Here is a 12,394-nt window from a genome sequence, read left to right as displayed (position 1 = left end):
AACCTTGAAAATGGCCAAACTTTTGTGTCAGGAGAAGGAAGAAAGACAGGTTTTGAGAGCAGACCCTCTCTCCCCTTCTATGCTCCTGTGACTTGCCAGCATCAGAAGTCACTATTGGCTGAGTGATTTTGTTCTGCTCCTTCCATTTACAAAACATGCCCTCCGGGTTCAGGTGAGCACTTTGGCTTGAGACTCAGATCTTCCAGTTACTCTGCAAGGAGAAAGTGACACCACCCATTATTCTCACAGTTTAATTTGTAAAGGACATAGCATGAAAAGCTGTATTGCAATGGACTTCAAAACCTGGAAAAAACCCATGTCAGTTTGTGGTCTGTATGTTAAAGTGCTTGATATAACAATGCTTTTTACTAACGTCATCTTGAAAAGAATCCAGTTCTTGTCCAGTCAGTAATAATGGAAAGATAAAATATACTCAGTGGAAACATTTAAGGATCGTTTTAAGCTATAGAGGGTAGATTTGTACATTTCAAGTGTAACATACAATATGTTCCCCTTACGAAGCACACCTTCATTGGACTGAAAGAAGTCATTTTCTCAACTAGGCCACTGCGCAGCTACTCTAAAAAGACATCCTTTGAACAATGACATCTAATTACACAAACTGACTTGGAATAAACATGAGCAGATCTTTCACTGAACAGTAGGATTTCACTCGTTTCAGAGAGTTATAAATACACCTTTTGTACATAGTGAGGCATCTGATTCTCTGACTCCTTCAAAGTTACCGTGCAGGATGTTGCTGTAAGAGGATGATGAAAACTCAGATGTCCGTAGAGAGGCATTGGATGGGAGTTTTTTCTTCCCTCTTTTTTTTTCTTTCCCCCAAAACTGCCCCCAACAAACAGATACCAGAGATCATTGGTCTTTTCTAAGCTTCCCTTTCTCAACCAAAGAAGGTGCTTAACGCTGAAGTAAAAAAACACAACTGTCTTAGCTTAGAAGAATCCTGATGGCTTTCTGACCATTCTAGCGGGAAAGAGCACTGCTGTAAAACTTACAGAAGACTCCCTCTGTTTATAACAAACAAAAGTAGTCTGCTAAAATAAAAATACACATGGTAAACGTACTCTACAAAGAGCCATACTCCTAAGGCTGCAAAATAACTAGTTGAGAAGTCTGAGGCACTCAGCTGTGCCACTTCCAACATATCTTAGGGTGTTTTTTTGCCCCCAAGGAAATATTAGACATACATGATTTTTGTGTTGTCGCTATCAGTGTGATGTGAAACCTGACAAAACCAAACGACTCAACATTTGCTGAAAAAGCTGATGTGAAGTTGTGTTACAGTTAAGTGCTAAAAGTTCCTTAATGCAGTTTGAAATAGGGGAAGGCCCTATTTTGAATATGAAAGTTTCTCAGGCTGGTTTATTTTAACTTAAGAAAGGCTTTATGTAGTTGCTACCCTTTTCCCTGGGTCTGGTCTATGCATCTGTGCTCCCTCTTTAGAGCACAGCTTGTCCTGCATGCACTTAACCTGTGTCACATTGGACGTTATGTTATGACTGGTTAAGTCATAAACAGCCTTTGGAGCAGCCTGCAGCAGTACTCTTTTGAAACATACTCAGCTAGCAAATGCAGACGATGCTGTGAAGAAATCTAAGGACTAAAGAGGTTATTATTTCAGTAAATTGAAAGTCACTTAGAATGGGTTGGGCATGCAAATTCATGTATAGCAGCCATTAGACATAAAAAGCCTGATCTGCAACACAAATCAAAACATCCTAAGATGTCATTACCAAATAATGCTGCCACATGGGTTCTGGTGCTAAATGTATAATTTATTGATAGAGTTAAGTACCAGGCGTGGCATTTGCAATTGCTGCTGAAGCACTGTCGAGCATCTTCTGCTGAGTTAAGCAGACTTGCCTGGCCACACATCCTTAACATCCAGATATCTTTGGGACGCAGATGATCCTTGGGGTCCCTTCCAACCTGGCATACTGTCATTCTGAAATTCACATTTCTGGATGTCTATGAGATGTCACACTGTTGTGGTTGCTGCGTACTAATTCACGACACCTTCGTGTTAGTCACTCACAGTAGTGACACTGTGGTGCTGCCTGACGTATTTGGGATGAGATTAGACAGTTTAAGGAAGGAAGTACAAGCCCAGGAGGACAGAATGCTTACTGAAAGCTAGAACCTTCATAAAAGTCCATGGCTCCCTGACATTTTATTTCTTTTTTGGAAACAAAAGTACTTTTATAAAACTTCCCCTTCTGATGAAACGAAGTTACATGAGGAATTTTCCTCTGGCTGGGAAAGTAAAGTGAAACTTAGATGCTGAAGTGAGTGCTGGTGTAAGAACTGGACAGCAGAAGGCCCACAGGAAATCAGAAAAGCTTTGAGAAAAGGTAGGTGAGAAAGCAAACCCTAATTTTAATCCTGTTTTCTTTTCCTTAGCTCTCATCCCTCTCCTCACCGTACGCACACCATGCCCAGACCTGCTGCTGCCCCTCTAGTGCTGCTTGAGAGCACAGCACAAGGCAGTACACCTGCAGCACCAGTTAGGGGCCTTTCCCAAGCCACAGCCAAGTGAGACATCCACAGAAATGCACTAATGAAACTGGCAAGATCATAGGGAATAAGCAAGTGAGAAAACACAACTAACCTCCAAAAACTAAACCCAGATGAAGCTAACTATGCCCTCAGATCCTTCCAACTCCCATCCACAAACATGGAAAATGCACTCCATATTTGCTGCACGTTATCCACAAGGTGGTTTTAATGTAACATCCTTTCATGTTTTTAGCATACAGGATTTCAGTTGCTCCCACTTCCTCTTCAAGAGCTGTATTGCAGTCTTTGAAGTTAATGTGTTCATAGGAGAGACACCTCAAAATACCTAAGGGAGATACTCCTTTCTTTTTTTTCCTCCCCCCTGTCTTTTTGTTTTGGTTTCTGGATAGTTTGAAGGGATAAAGGAAGACTCATAACCTGTCAGCACTGGAAAAACAGCTGACACAGTTCAGTAGCACAGCAACTTCGGTGTTTGTGGCTCTGCAGCAATGATTCTTCTCAAGTACAGCAAGAATTTGATACGAACCAAATTCCTCGACATGAGAAAAAAACAATTTATAAAGTTGTCCACAACACAGACTGGCTGAGGGTGAGGGGAAATGATCAGAACAGGTACACAGGCGAAGGACACATGGAGCAAGTCAAGCGATCCATCGTTCCCCATCTCAGGCTGCAGCAGCACCATTTACGCAGGTCTCATACTCGGGCTCTGAGGCTGACAGCTGTCCTCCTCTCCAGTGTTTAAGCATTTTGACACTTGCCTCCCCCTTTTGGAGATCCACAAAAGTGACAGAAAAAAACCTCACAGAAAGAAAAATGACTCAAAACTTCTGTGCATGGAAAAGGCTGAGTCTTCAAACAAACAAAGAAAACTTATGAGAGACTATGTACAGTCAGAAAACCAGCAGTTGCTTACACCATTTCCAAGAGTGAAACAATCCCAATGGCTACCTAAGAGTATTTGCAATACCTGAAAAAAGCCCTGCTGACTTTGTGCTGTATTTACACATTGACTGGCTTCTTCCTTGCAAGCAAGTAGCAACATCCCTTCCCACCTCAGTCCTTCCCCCTGCCAGGTCCTTCCCCTGGGTTTAAGCTACTCATAGTCAAGAACAAGAACATTTAGTCTAAGAAAAAATTTCTTAGAGTAATATAATTTCTTAAAGAAGATAGCATATTTACACACATCTAACACATGAAAATACTCTATTTTATACTAAATTTCTGTTTCAAATAAACTACAATACTGCATCTTAGCTTTCTGCAGCTTTAGAGGACAGTCCCCGCTTGGCAGAAACTGGGCTTCCCACTCCCACTTCAGCTGGCAGCTACGCCTTACAGTGGTGCACTACCATCGTGTTCAAGTTCTGACAGGTCTCCTGTTGCGGTTTGCTCGCTTGGGAAAGGAATAATGAAGTTCTCAGCAAAGCCATGCTAAACATCCACTCCTTTAATAAGTGATCCTTCTAGGATGATGTTGAAATCTTGCAAGGTCTGTAGGACGCGGATAAGGGAGTTGACGGTCATGCGGTCCCGTAGGAGAGCATTCTCCTCGTACATCCTTGTAATGGGTGGGCATTCTGCTAACAGTGGGATCCACTGAGAGAGCAGGTGGTCCCTGTAAACAGAATGAAAGGAATTATTTTAACACTGAGCACAACAGATCTTTAACTCAATTTCTTCCCCAAGAACACAACCAACAACATGCAGTTTCTTTTTGTGGGTGATGCATGCTGTTTTCACAGAGAAGTGTCCTGTGATCTGCAATCAAGTGTAATTATAACCCCTTGGTCTTGTTAGGAAAAAAACAGGTAACTGAATGTCCTGTAGGAATGACTATGGCAAGGTATCAGCAGAATGGGACAACTGATTTTGGAAGAATTCAGCAACACTTTCAGAACAGGCACAGGGGAAATAAATCTCAGGAGAAAATAAAAACTGTTTTCCATGTATCCAGATAGAGAAGACAAAAATTGTGCTCATTTCTAGACATACCAACTTCCATCCTTCGAAATATAACTAAGGCCCTCCCACTCTGCCCCGCTTACAAGTGCAAGGCAGACAGCATTCTCATAGGAAATAAAGATTAATCTGGAACAGCTGTGTCAAAATTATGGCAGATGTTCCATCTTCGTCGGCAAAATGATTCAATGATGACTTAGAAATGCACCAGCTCTCACAAAGGAACTCTGCACTCCCAAAGCCAGCACTTCATCAGAAATACCATTTCAAGATAAATTTCATACATATGACTGTCAAGTTAACAGTTACACAAGAGCTCAAAACATTTTTAGCAGTTTAAACACTGCTGCTTTGCTTCAATTTTTTGCCTAAAATAGGCAAATAGGTATAAGATATCTTAAAATGGAAAGCTACAGGTAATAAGAGCAGTGCAAAAGTGTTCTTCTAGGGCAAAAGTATTTTTCCAATTCAATGCAAGAGACATATATAAAGAAGAGCAGTTAGGTACCTTGTCCCCAGGCAAACCAGAATTTGGAACTTGCCATCCTTTCCAATATTCCTTGGAGCTGTATTGATGGCATTTACGTAATGACAGAAGGTTTTGCAGGAAGATCTCTGAAGCAAAAGGGCCTCCTCATTGTCTCCAATCTGGTCACTGGTTTCAAAATAAGCGACAGCTTTCTCTAGGGGAAGGAGAAAATCAGAACCCAGTGAGCAGAAGTCCTTCACTGTGACACAAAATTCCACAGAGGGATCCTTAAAGAACCCAACCCACTGAGATCTATTCTACATGCTTCTATATGGATTTCTCATTCTGAAGACTGTAGGCAGGTGGTGATCTACCTTTGCTACATAGCAGTGGTCAGGAGACTGGTTGATGCCTTATACAGTTAAGTAGCATCAAGGACCTGCATCACAGTACCTATCAACGATTGCATTGTAAGTGATAACATCAGCTTTGATTTTTTATATTTACCCTCAGGCAAAGTATTTCAACTTCCAAGCATGTTTTAAGGGAATAAGCATGCCTTAAATGACTGCAACACAAGCCTACAGAGAAGCACCAGTAGAAGACAAGAGCAGTGATTAGGAGAGTTCTCACAACTAAAACCATAAATCTTTCACTCTCTGTCCTTTCCTAACTTTCCCCTTAACATTGATTGCTACTCTACTCAACCCTTCATCCTACCTTCTTTCTGGGTAGAAAAACAGCTGTTTGAATGCACATGCACAAATAAATGACTAGAATTTGAAGTGCTCTTAAATTTCTGCACAGATCCACACTCATCCCTTGTATAGAGTTTAGTATTTCTCCTTTCCTATCTTGTTTCTCACTGACTTTAAGTAACCTGCAGCTGATGCTGTGCAGGAAAAAATGGCACTTTAGCTGCCAAGATTCTGGGGTCTGTGCATGAGTAGTCATCACAGTATCACAGTATCACCAAGGTTGGAAGACACCTCATAGATCATCAAGTCCAACCTGTTGCCACAGACCTCAAGGCTAGACCACGGCACCAAGTGCCACGTCCAATCCTGCCTTGAACAGCTCCAGGGATGGCAACTCCACCACCTCCTTAAAGTTTCTTCTGCCTCCATACCACATACCAGCTTACCTATGAAATCCCAAATGAAGACATTCTTATGAAAAATGCGAGCTGATTTGAATCCATGGTGGAAGAGCTGCTCCAATGCTGCAACCAGACCATTTTCTCCACACAACAGAATGGTAAGGCTCCCTCTCTGTGCAGAAGGGAAAGTCTGTAAGTACAACTTGCCTTGTTTATGTGCCAGAAGCTTCAAATGTAGAAGTTAACAGTCTGCTAGTACTCCAGCTCTATTCCTGTTCACAAAGATATTTACATGCATTGTAGATACCAGGAAAGTGATAAAAAGTAGGAAGTACCTCTTTCTCTGGCTTGTGAAAGTGCTTCACAATATTGTTCACAGCTTCCCCGATTCCCTCTTGGATCTGACCTGCATTAGGTTCTATAAAATGATGGAGAGCATATCAGCTGAAGGCACCAACTTTAAAACACTCATTGAACTCTCACAATGACATGACTTGAAGTGCAGGAATTGTTCTGTATTTCAACAGAGTTCAGGCAATAATTTGTCTTGGGTAAACCTCAGCCTTAATTACAAGCAACTGATGAGCAACCCTGGAATAGTCAAATCACTCTGCTTAAAAATGCACAGCCCAAGGATCTGGTTTGATACATATTCTATTTGAATTTATCATACGTTGCCCACCACAGAGTACAGCAATACTTGCATGAAGAGACGTGGGCTGAAAGGTTGTAGTCCAGTCATTTGACTCAATTCTATGTGGCAGAGGCCAGAAAACCCAGCAGTCATTAATTCCCCACTTGAACCCACACTCTTTTATTGAGCCAAAACAGGCATCTATTTCAGACACGTCCTGTCATTCTATCTGTGTGAGAGGCCACAGGCAGAGAATGCTCCTTCCACAAGTAAGTTATCTTCTGTCTTGAAACCTATGCCATGCTTCTGCTCTGAACCTTTTTAGCTGTGTGTTCCAGCTACTGAATCATGCTGTGTTTCACTTGCTACCATCTCATCTTCCTGTGTAGGTACAGAAGATTATCTTCCACTTTCTGATTAAAACAAACCAACCTTTAAAAACTTCATTTTAAGCAGATGCTTTCCAGACTTCAATCATTTTCATGGTTCTTCTGCAAGTCCTTTTTAGTTTTTCAGACTTACATCAGTTGCTGTTGACTTACCCTGCAATTACTTTGGAAGCATTCAGTATCATTTTAGTACATGATAATTGCCAGTTTTAGATAGGTCTGCCTTACAAGACAAATGAATTCCTGGGCCATAGTGTTCTCAGACCTAAGGAAATGCTCTTGTGCAAAGTCCTCCAGCCAATATGGACTCACACATATGAAGAGCAGCAGTGGTCCTATGGTGGTTTTTAAATGCTGCATTGCTCCTGGAAGCTAATCTTTCCTTGCTTGACATTTCAGCAGTCATATCCTCTAATTTTACAGGAGCTGGATGATTTACAAACAGGATCTACACTGTGTTCATCTCTATGTTTTAGCACAGAATGCATCACATGCCCTTTACAGTCCCATGCTCCATTGTGGGTAGGTGCAGTTGCACAACCTAATTTTAGTAACGTTAAGTTGATGTACTCTAGGGTCCCTCTTGATATGTGCTCCTCCAGAAGGCAGTTCACAGAATCCACATCAGGGTCTAATGCCCTCCAGAAAAAACTGTCTTCCTACAGATTGCAAAGTGAGCCAGGAAGCTGACCAGCATCAGCTGCTGCAAATTTTGCTGCCTCCTTCTCCCTCATCTCGTATCTCTGTGCTCCAAGGAAAGATATTGCTATCCCTCAGCTGACAAACTGGGACACTGAAAGAGGCAACGACGTACAGTCAGAGAGCAAGTGGCAGAGACAAACTGGGGCAGCAGAACCACCTCAGCTCACAGCTGTTCCTCTGTACCAGGCAGAGCGTGGAGCAATAGAAGCTCTCCTGTTCACAGGAGCTTTAGTTTTCAGCAGTTGCTGCTCATTTCCCTAGGCTTCTGGGGAGTAAGCAAAGGACTTACTGATATTCTTCCCTGTAAGGGAAGTGATGCTCAGTCGTCGAGCCATGGTAGGAGATTTCTGTTGGGGTGGAGTACGGCATTGCTTTCCCAGTTCTTCCTCGGATGTGGAGGACACCAGCTCTCCAATGAGTATTCGCTCCAAGCTGCCATCGTCGACACCCTTCCCAAGCCATCTCCCACAGGGAAACCTGCCATGCAGCCAGCACAGGCACAGGTCAGCCACAGGGAGTCTAGCTTGATCTCAGAGTGAGTGACAGCACACAGAAACCCTGCTAACAGGCAGGAAACAGCCTGTAGCCAGAGCCTTTTCACCACCCAAAATTCAACTGCTAGCACCCCCTGTGCCACAAGTGACAGAACCAAACCAGAAAACTACATTCATCCCCATCCTTAGGAAAAGGGAAATACACAAAGCTTGCATGAAAGCACAGAACAACACAAAGTATTATACACATCTTGATTTCTGCTGGGTTATTTTTCACTTCAACCACAACTGATACTCAGCTGTTCAAAATATTATGATGACAAACAATGGCCCTCACAGAGTTCCCACCCAACTGAAGCTGTGACATATCCTCATGTCAAGTCTCACTTCATTTTACTGCTGTGCTTTTTGACCCCATCTATAGTCTTAATGAAATCCATGCACACATCCATAGCCCCAGTGCTTGTACCTTCTTTCTTCCTACTTTCCCCCTATGCTGTGACCAAACTTGAGCTCTGAAACTCACTTCTCTGTGTTATAGTTTTCCAAGTCCACATTTAGAAGAAATAGTAAGTCTGCTTAGCCAGATGCTTTGTAAAACCAAGGGTAAGTTAGACTTTGTTTTGACACAAGATGTTTGTACTCAATAGAAGATTAAGAACTTGTCAAAACCTTTTGTTTTCTTGTAATCCAAGTTTCTTATCATGTCAGCATTTAGACATCTGAATATTTTCTTTTTTTGAGAGAAAAAGAAACCAAAGATTTGCCCAAAACTATCATTGCAGCTCTTGGGGTTTAAAGAGTTCATTTGTGCACAATTTTACCACAATACTTAAAATTAAGAGATTTATTACACACAAACATGTGAATCACTTGAGAAGTATTCATACTGTCTGTCCTGTCTCAGAGAGCTGTTAAGAAAATCCTACATTCAAGCCTCATCTATCAGATTATTTGACTTCAGTAATGCTTCTGAAATGAGAGAACTGGGGACGGAGGTAAACAGCCCCACCCGAGCAGGTACCCACATCAGCCCCCAGTGTTCTGTCAACTGGAGGAATACCTTTTCTCACTCTCTTTAGATTTAACAGGTAGGAGTTACAGGCACAATCAAAACTGGTTACTTACTTGTATGTGTGTCCTGTTATTTCGTTTCTGACCATGACACAATCAACTAGCCACTTGGCTAGTAGCCCTGAGTTGTCATGACCAATCTGAACGGTCGTCAGCTTCCCTAAATTCTGGCACTGCAATAAAGAACAGTTTTCACTTGATTTAAAAACAACAGACAACAGCCCCCCACTCCCCCCAGGCACACATATGACCTCAAATGTATGCTTTCCCTCCATCTCCTTGGATTTCTACTGCAAGTATTTTCAGACAAACACACAGAGTGTTCTGAAAAGCAGAATCATTATCTTAAGACAGAAGAAACACCTTGAAACAAAGCTATTAAAAGGCTGTGAAGAGATTACATTCTTTGTTGTGAGCACTCACTTTGACTATTTCTGAGAAGCATGAATCACAAATTTCTGAGGAAAGGCAGCAGAAAGGTGTGCTTTTGTAGAAGAAACAGATCTTCAGTACACCTGTTTCCAGAAAGGCAGTTTGATCATACTGACCTTCGGTTGACTCTCTCTACACTGTAAACCAGTACCTAACTGCTTTATTGCTTTCAAAGATCCGTTTTCCAAGACAAAAATCACTAATGTGAGTCTCTTAACATCACAAAGAGACAGAACACAGAGAACCAGCAACTGTGAACTCCAGTGCAATATGTAATTGTAGGTGGAGCTGGCAGCAACATCTGTTGATGCCACCTAAACACTTATCTTCTAAGATCTTGGCTTTCATTGATTCTAATACTGCTGAATAAGCAACTTAGGTTGACATTTTCCACAGCAGGTGCCTACTCCAGTTGATATTTTTGGAAACCTTCAGCCAAAAGAGTAATCCAGAACAGTTAATGCAGAATCAACCAGGTTGGAAGAGACCTTCAAGATCATCCAGTCCAACCTATCACTCAGTCAACTAGACCATGGCACTAAGTGTATCTTTTCTGCATATTCCATCATTCCCAGTTGAATTTTTAACTCATCCAAAGCTGCTGTCTGAAAGGAGACACTTGGTAACCAGGTTTGAAACCAAGCACCCTTAAAGCTCCCAAGAGTCCAAAATCAGATTCTATAACAAAACACAAACCAAAACAATTCTGTCCCAAAGAATTTCTACTCTGATTGTAGAGTTTCCAATAATAGTGTAGCCTTCTGTCAAATACTTGAAAACAAAAATGGTCAGCCTGTGAACTTATGCAGAGAATAAGTAAGTTAATAAAATATTCCATAGAATCATAGAATCAACCAGGTTGGAAGAGACCTCCAAGATCATCCAGTCCAACCTAGCACCCAGCCCTGTCCAACCTATCACCCAGCCCTGTACAATCGAGTAGACCATGGCACTAAGTGCCTCATCCACTCTTTTCTTGAGCACTTCCAGGGACAGTGACTCCACCACCTCCCTGGGCAGCCCATTCCAATGCCAATCACTCTCTCTGGCAACAACTTCCTCCTAAGATCCAGCCTAGACCTCCCCCAGCACAACTTGAGACTGTGTCCCCTTGTTCTGTTGCTGGTTGCCTGGGAGAAGAGACCAACCCCCACCTGGCCACAACTTGTTAGAAGACTGTAGATCTTCTCTACAAGATGCTAATAAGAGTATGAGAGGCAACCACTCTATCACAAAAATATTCTCTCAATTTCTGGCAAAATCTACCCATACTGGGCAAAAAGGTTTTCTTGCTGTTGTTGTTGACCATCAGTCTGCATACAATCAGTGGATGCAACTGCAATTTTATCAGCAGATTTTCCTACAAAATCACTTGCTGAACACAATACAGCTGGGAGCTACAGGAGCCTGAAGGGGCTTTCCCTGCAATTCCCATCACCAGCTGCTCTGAGGTGGCACCAAGCCAACCTGTAATTGATGAGTGGGAAAGCAGATCGGAATGCCAGGTACTCAAACACAAAGAAACCACAGTAAGCCCAGAGAAGACAGTTCAGTGGAAATGGCATCTCTGTGGTTTTTTGGGTGCATCAAATGAAGCTGGGAAGTTGTAGGGCTTAGGATTTAGATTGTCTTGTTGGAAGGAAAACATCAATGTCAGGCAATGAACTGGAGTGGGAGTAGAAGAAATCTGGCACTGTCCAGAGCTACAAAGTGATCTGGGTGGTGGTAAGTGGGAAGACAGGTTGAAAGAAGGGAAAATAAATGTGAAAGGGAAATGAGATGTCAGAAATGAGCCCTGAAAGGGAAAATTAGGCAAGGAAACATGGAAGGCAATGAGATGTAGAAAGAGGTTGTCTAAGCGAGAAGGAGAGCTCCAGTCTGGGACAGAGACAGCAGTGAAGTCTGTGGTTAAAACTTTCATGTGCTCACAGGAAACGTTCTTCTAGCACAGGAGGGCCAGACAGTACTTCCCTGGATGTATCTGAATGCAGAGCAATTTCACAATCAAAAACCTCTAATGCTGTGATTTTAAGACAATAAACTCTCACCAAATTAACGTCTCTTCAGAAACACATTTCAAATCGAAAAGCAAGCTGTAAAGAGCATGTACTCACCTCAAAGGTCATTTCTAGGTGGTTCTTAGGAATCTGCATTACACCTGTGTCTCCTAGCTCTCCTGATACACATATCCAGGGGTTTGATGTTGTTATTGCATTGCTTAGTTTTTTGATGGGAATTATCACTGACCTGTAAGGGATCACTAAGAACAGAGACAGGGAGGAAGTTAGTCCTGACTGATTTTTTGCCTTCCTTACAATAAACACAGTTTCTGGAGTAAACCGCAGCTTGAGACAGGTTTTCGTCTCGTATCTCCGCAACTTAACATGGAGAACTCCTGCCCTGTTTTCCCTGTAACAGCTGATGCAAGGGCGGAGGCAAACCTCCAGCGTGCGCTGCCCGAACCTTGCCCTGGCACTAAGCGCTGCGAGCAGCCTGCCGCAGGAGCCTCTCTCGCCGCCCTGGATTCAGCGAGGGCCCCGGCGACACCTACCCGGAGGCGGCGGCGCCGCACGGTGGAGCTGCAGCCCCGCGGCACGA

At 42.7% G+C, this 12,394-nt stretch overlaps 1 protein-coding gene across 2 annotated transcripts in view; it reads right to left on the bottom strand.

The window, feature by feature from the left end:
• Positions 1–237: 237 nt before the first annotated feature.
• The window catches only part of DENND5B (DENN domain containing 5B), a 141,307-nt gene continuing 129,150 nt past the window's right edge, over positions 238–12,394 (bottom strand). For both annotated transcript variants that reach the window (XM_064155788.1, XM_064155790.1), the window contains 7 exons: positions 11,911–12,056; positions 9,419–9,537; positions 8,086–8,273; positions 6,407–6,489; positions 6,117–6,243; positions 5,012–5,186; positions 238–4,159 (listed from right to left, as the gene is read on the bottom strand). In XM_064155788.1, coding sequence (XP_064011858.1) covers positions 3,976–4,159; positions 5,012–5,186; positions 6,117–6,243; positions 6,407–6,489; positions 8,086–8,273; positions 9,419–9,537; positions 11,911–12,056 — 1,022 coding nt within the window. In that variant the 3' untranslated portion in view covers positions 238–3,975. The remainder of the gene's footprint in view (positions 4,160–5,011; positions 5,187–6,116; positions 6,244–6,406; positions 6,490–8,085; positions 8,274–9,418; positions 9,538–11,910; positions 12,057–12,394) is intronic.

Source organism: Pogoniulus pusillus, chromosome 15, assembly GCF_015220805.1.
Source record: "Pogoniulus pusillus isolate bPogPus1 chromosome 15, bPogPus1.pri, whole genome shotgun sequence".
Lineage (NCBI taxonomy): Eukaryota > Metazoa > Chordata > Aves > Piciformes > Lybiidae > Pogoniulus > Pogoniulus pusillus.
Note: the sequence above shows the minus strand (reverse complement) of the source record. Positions and strands in the feature narration are given on the sequence as shown.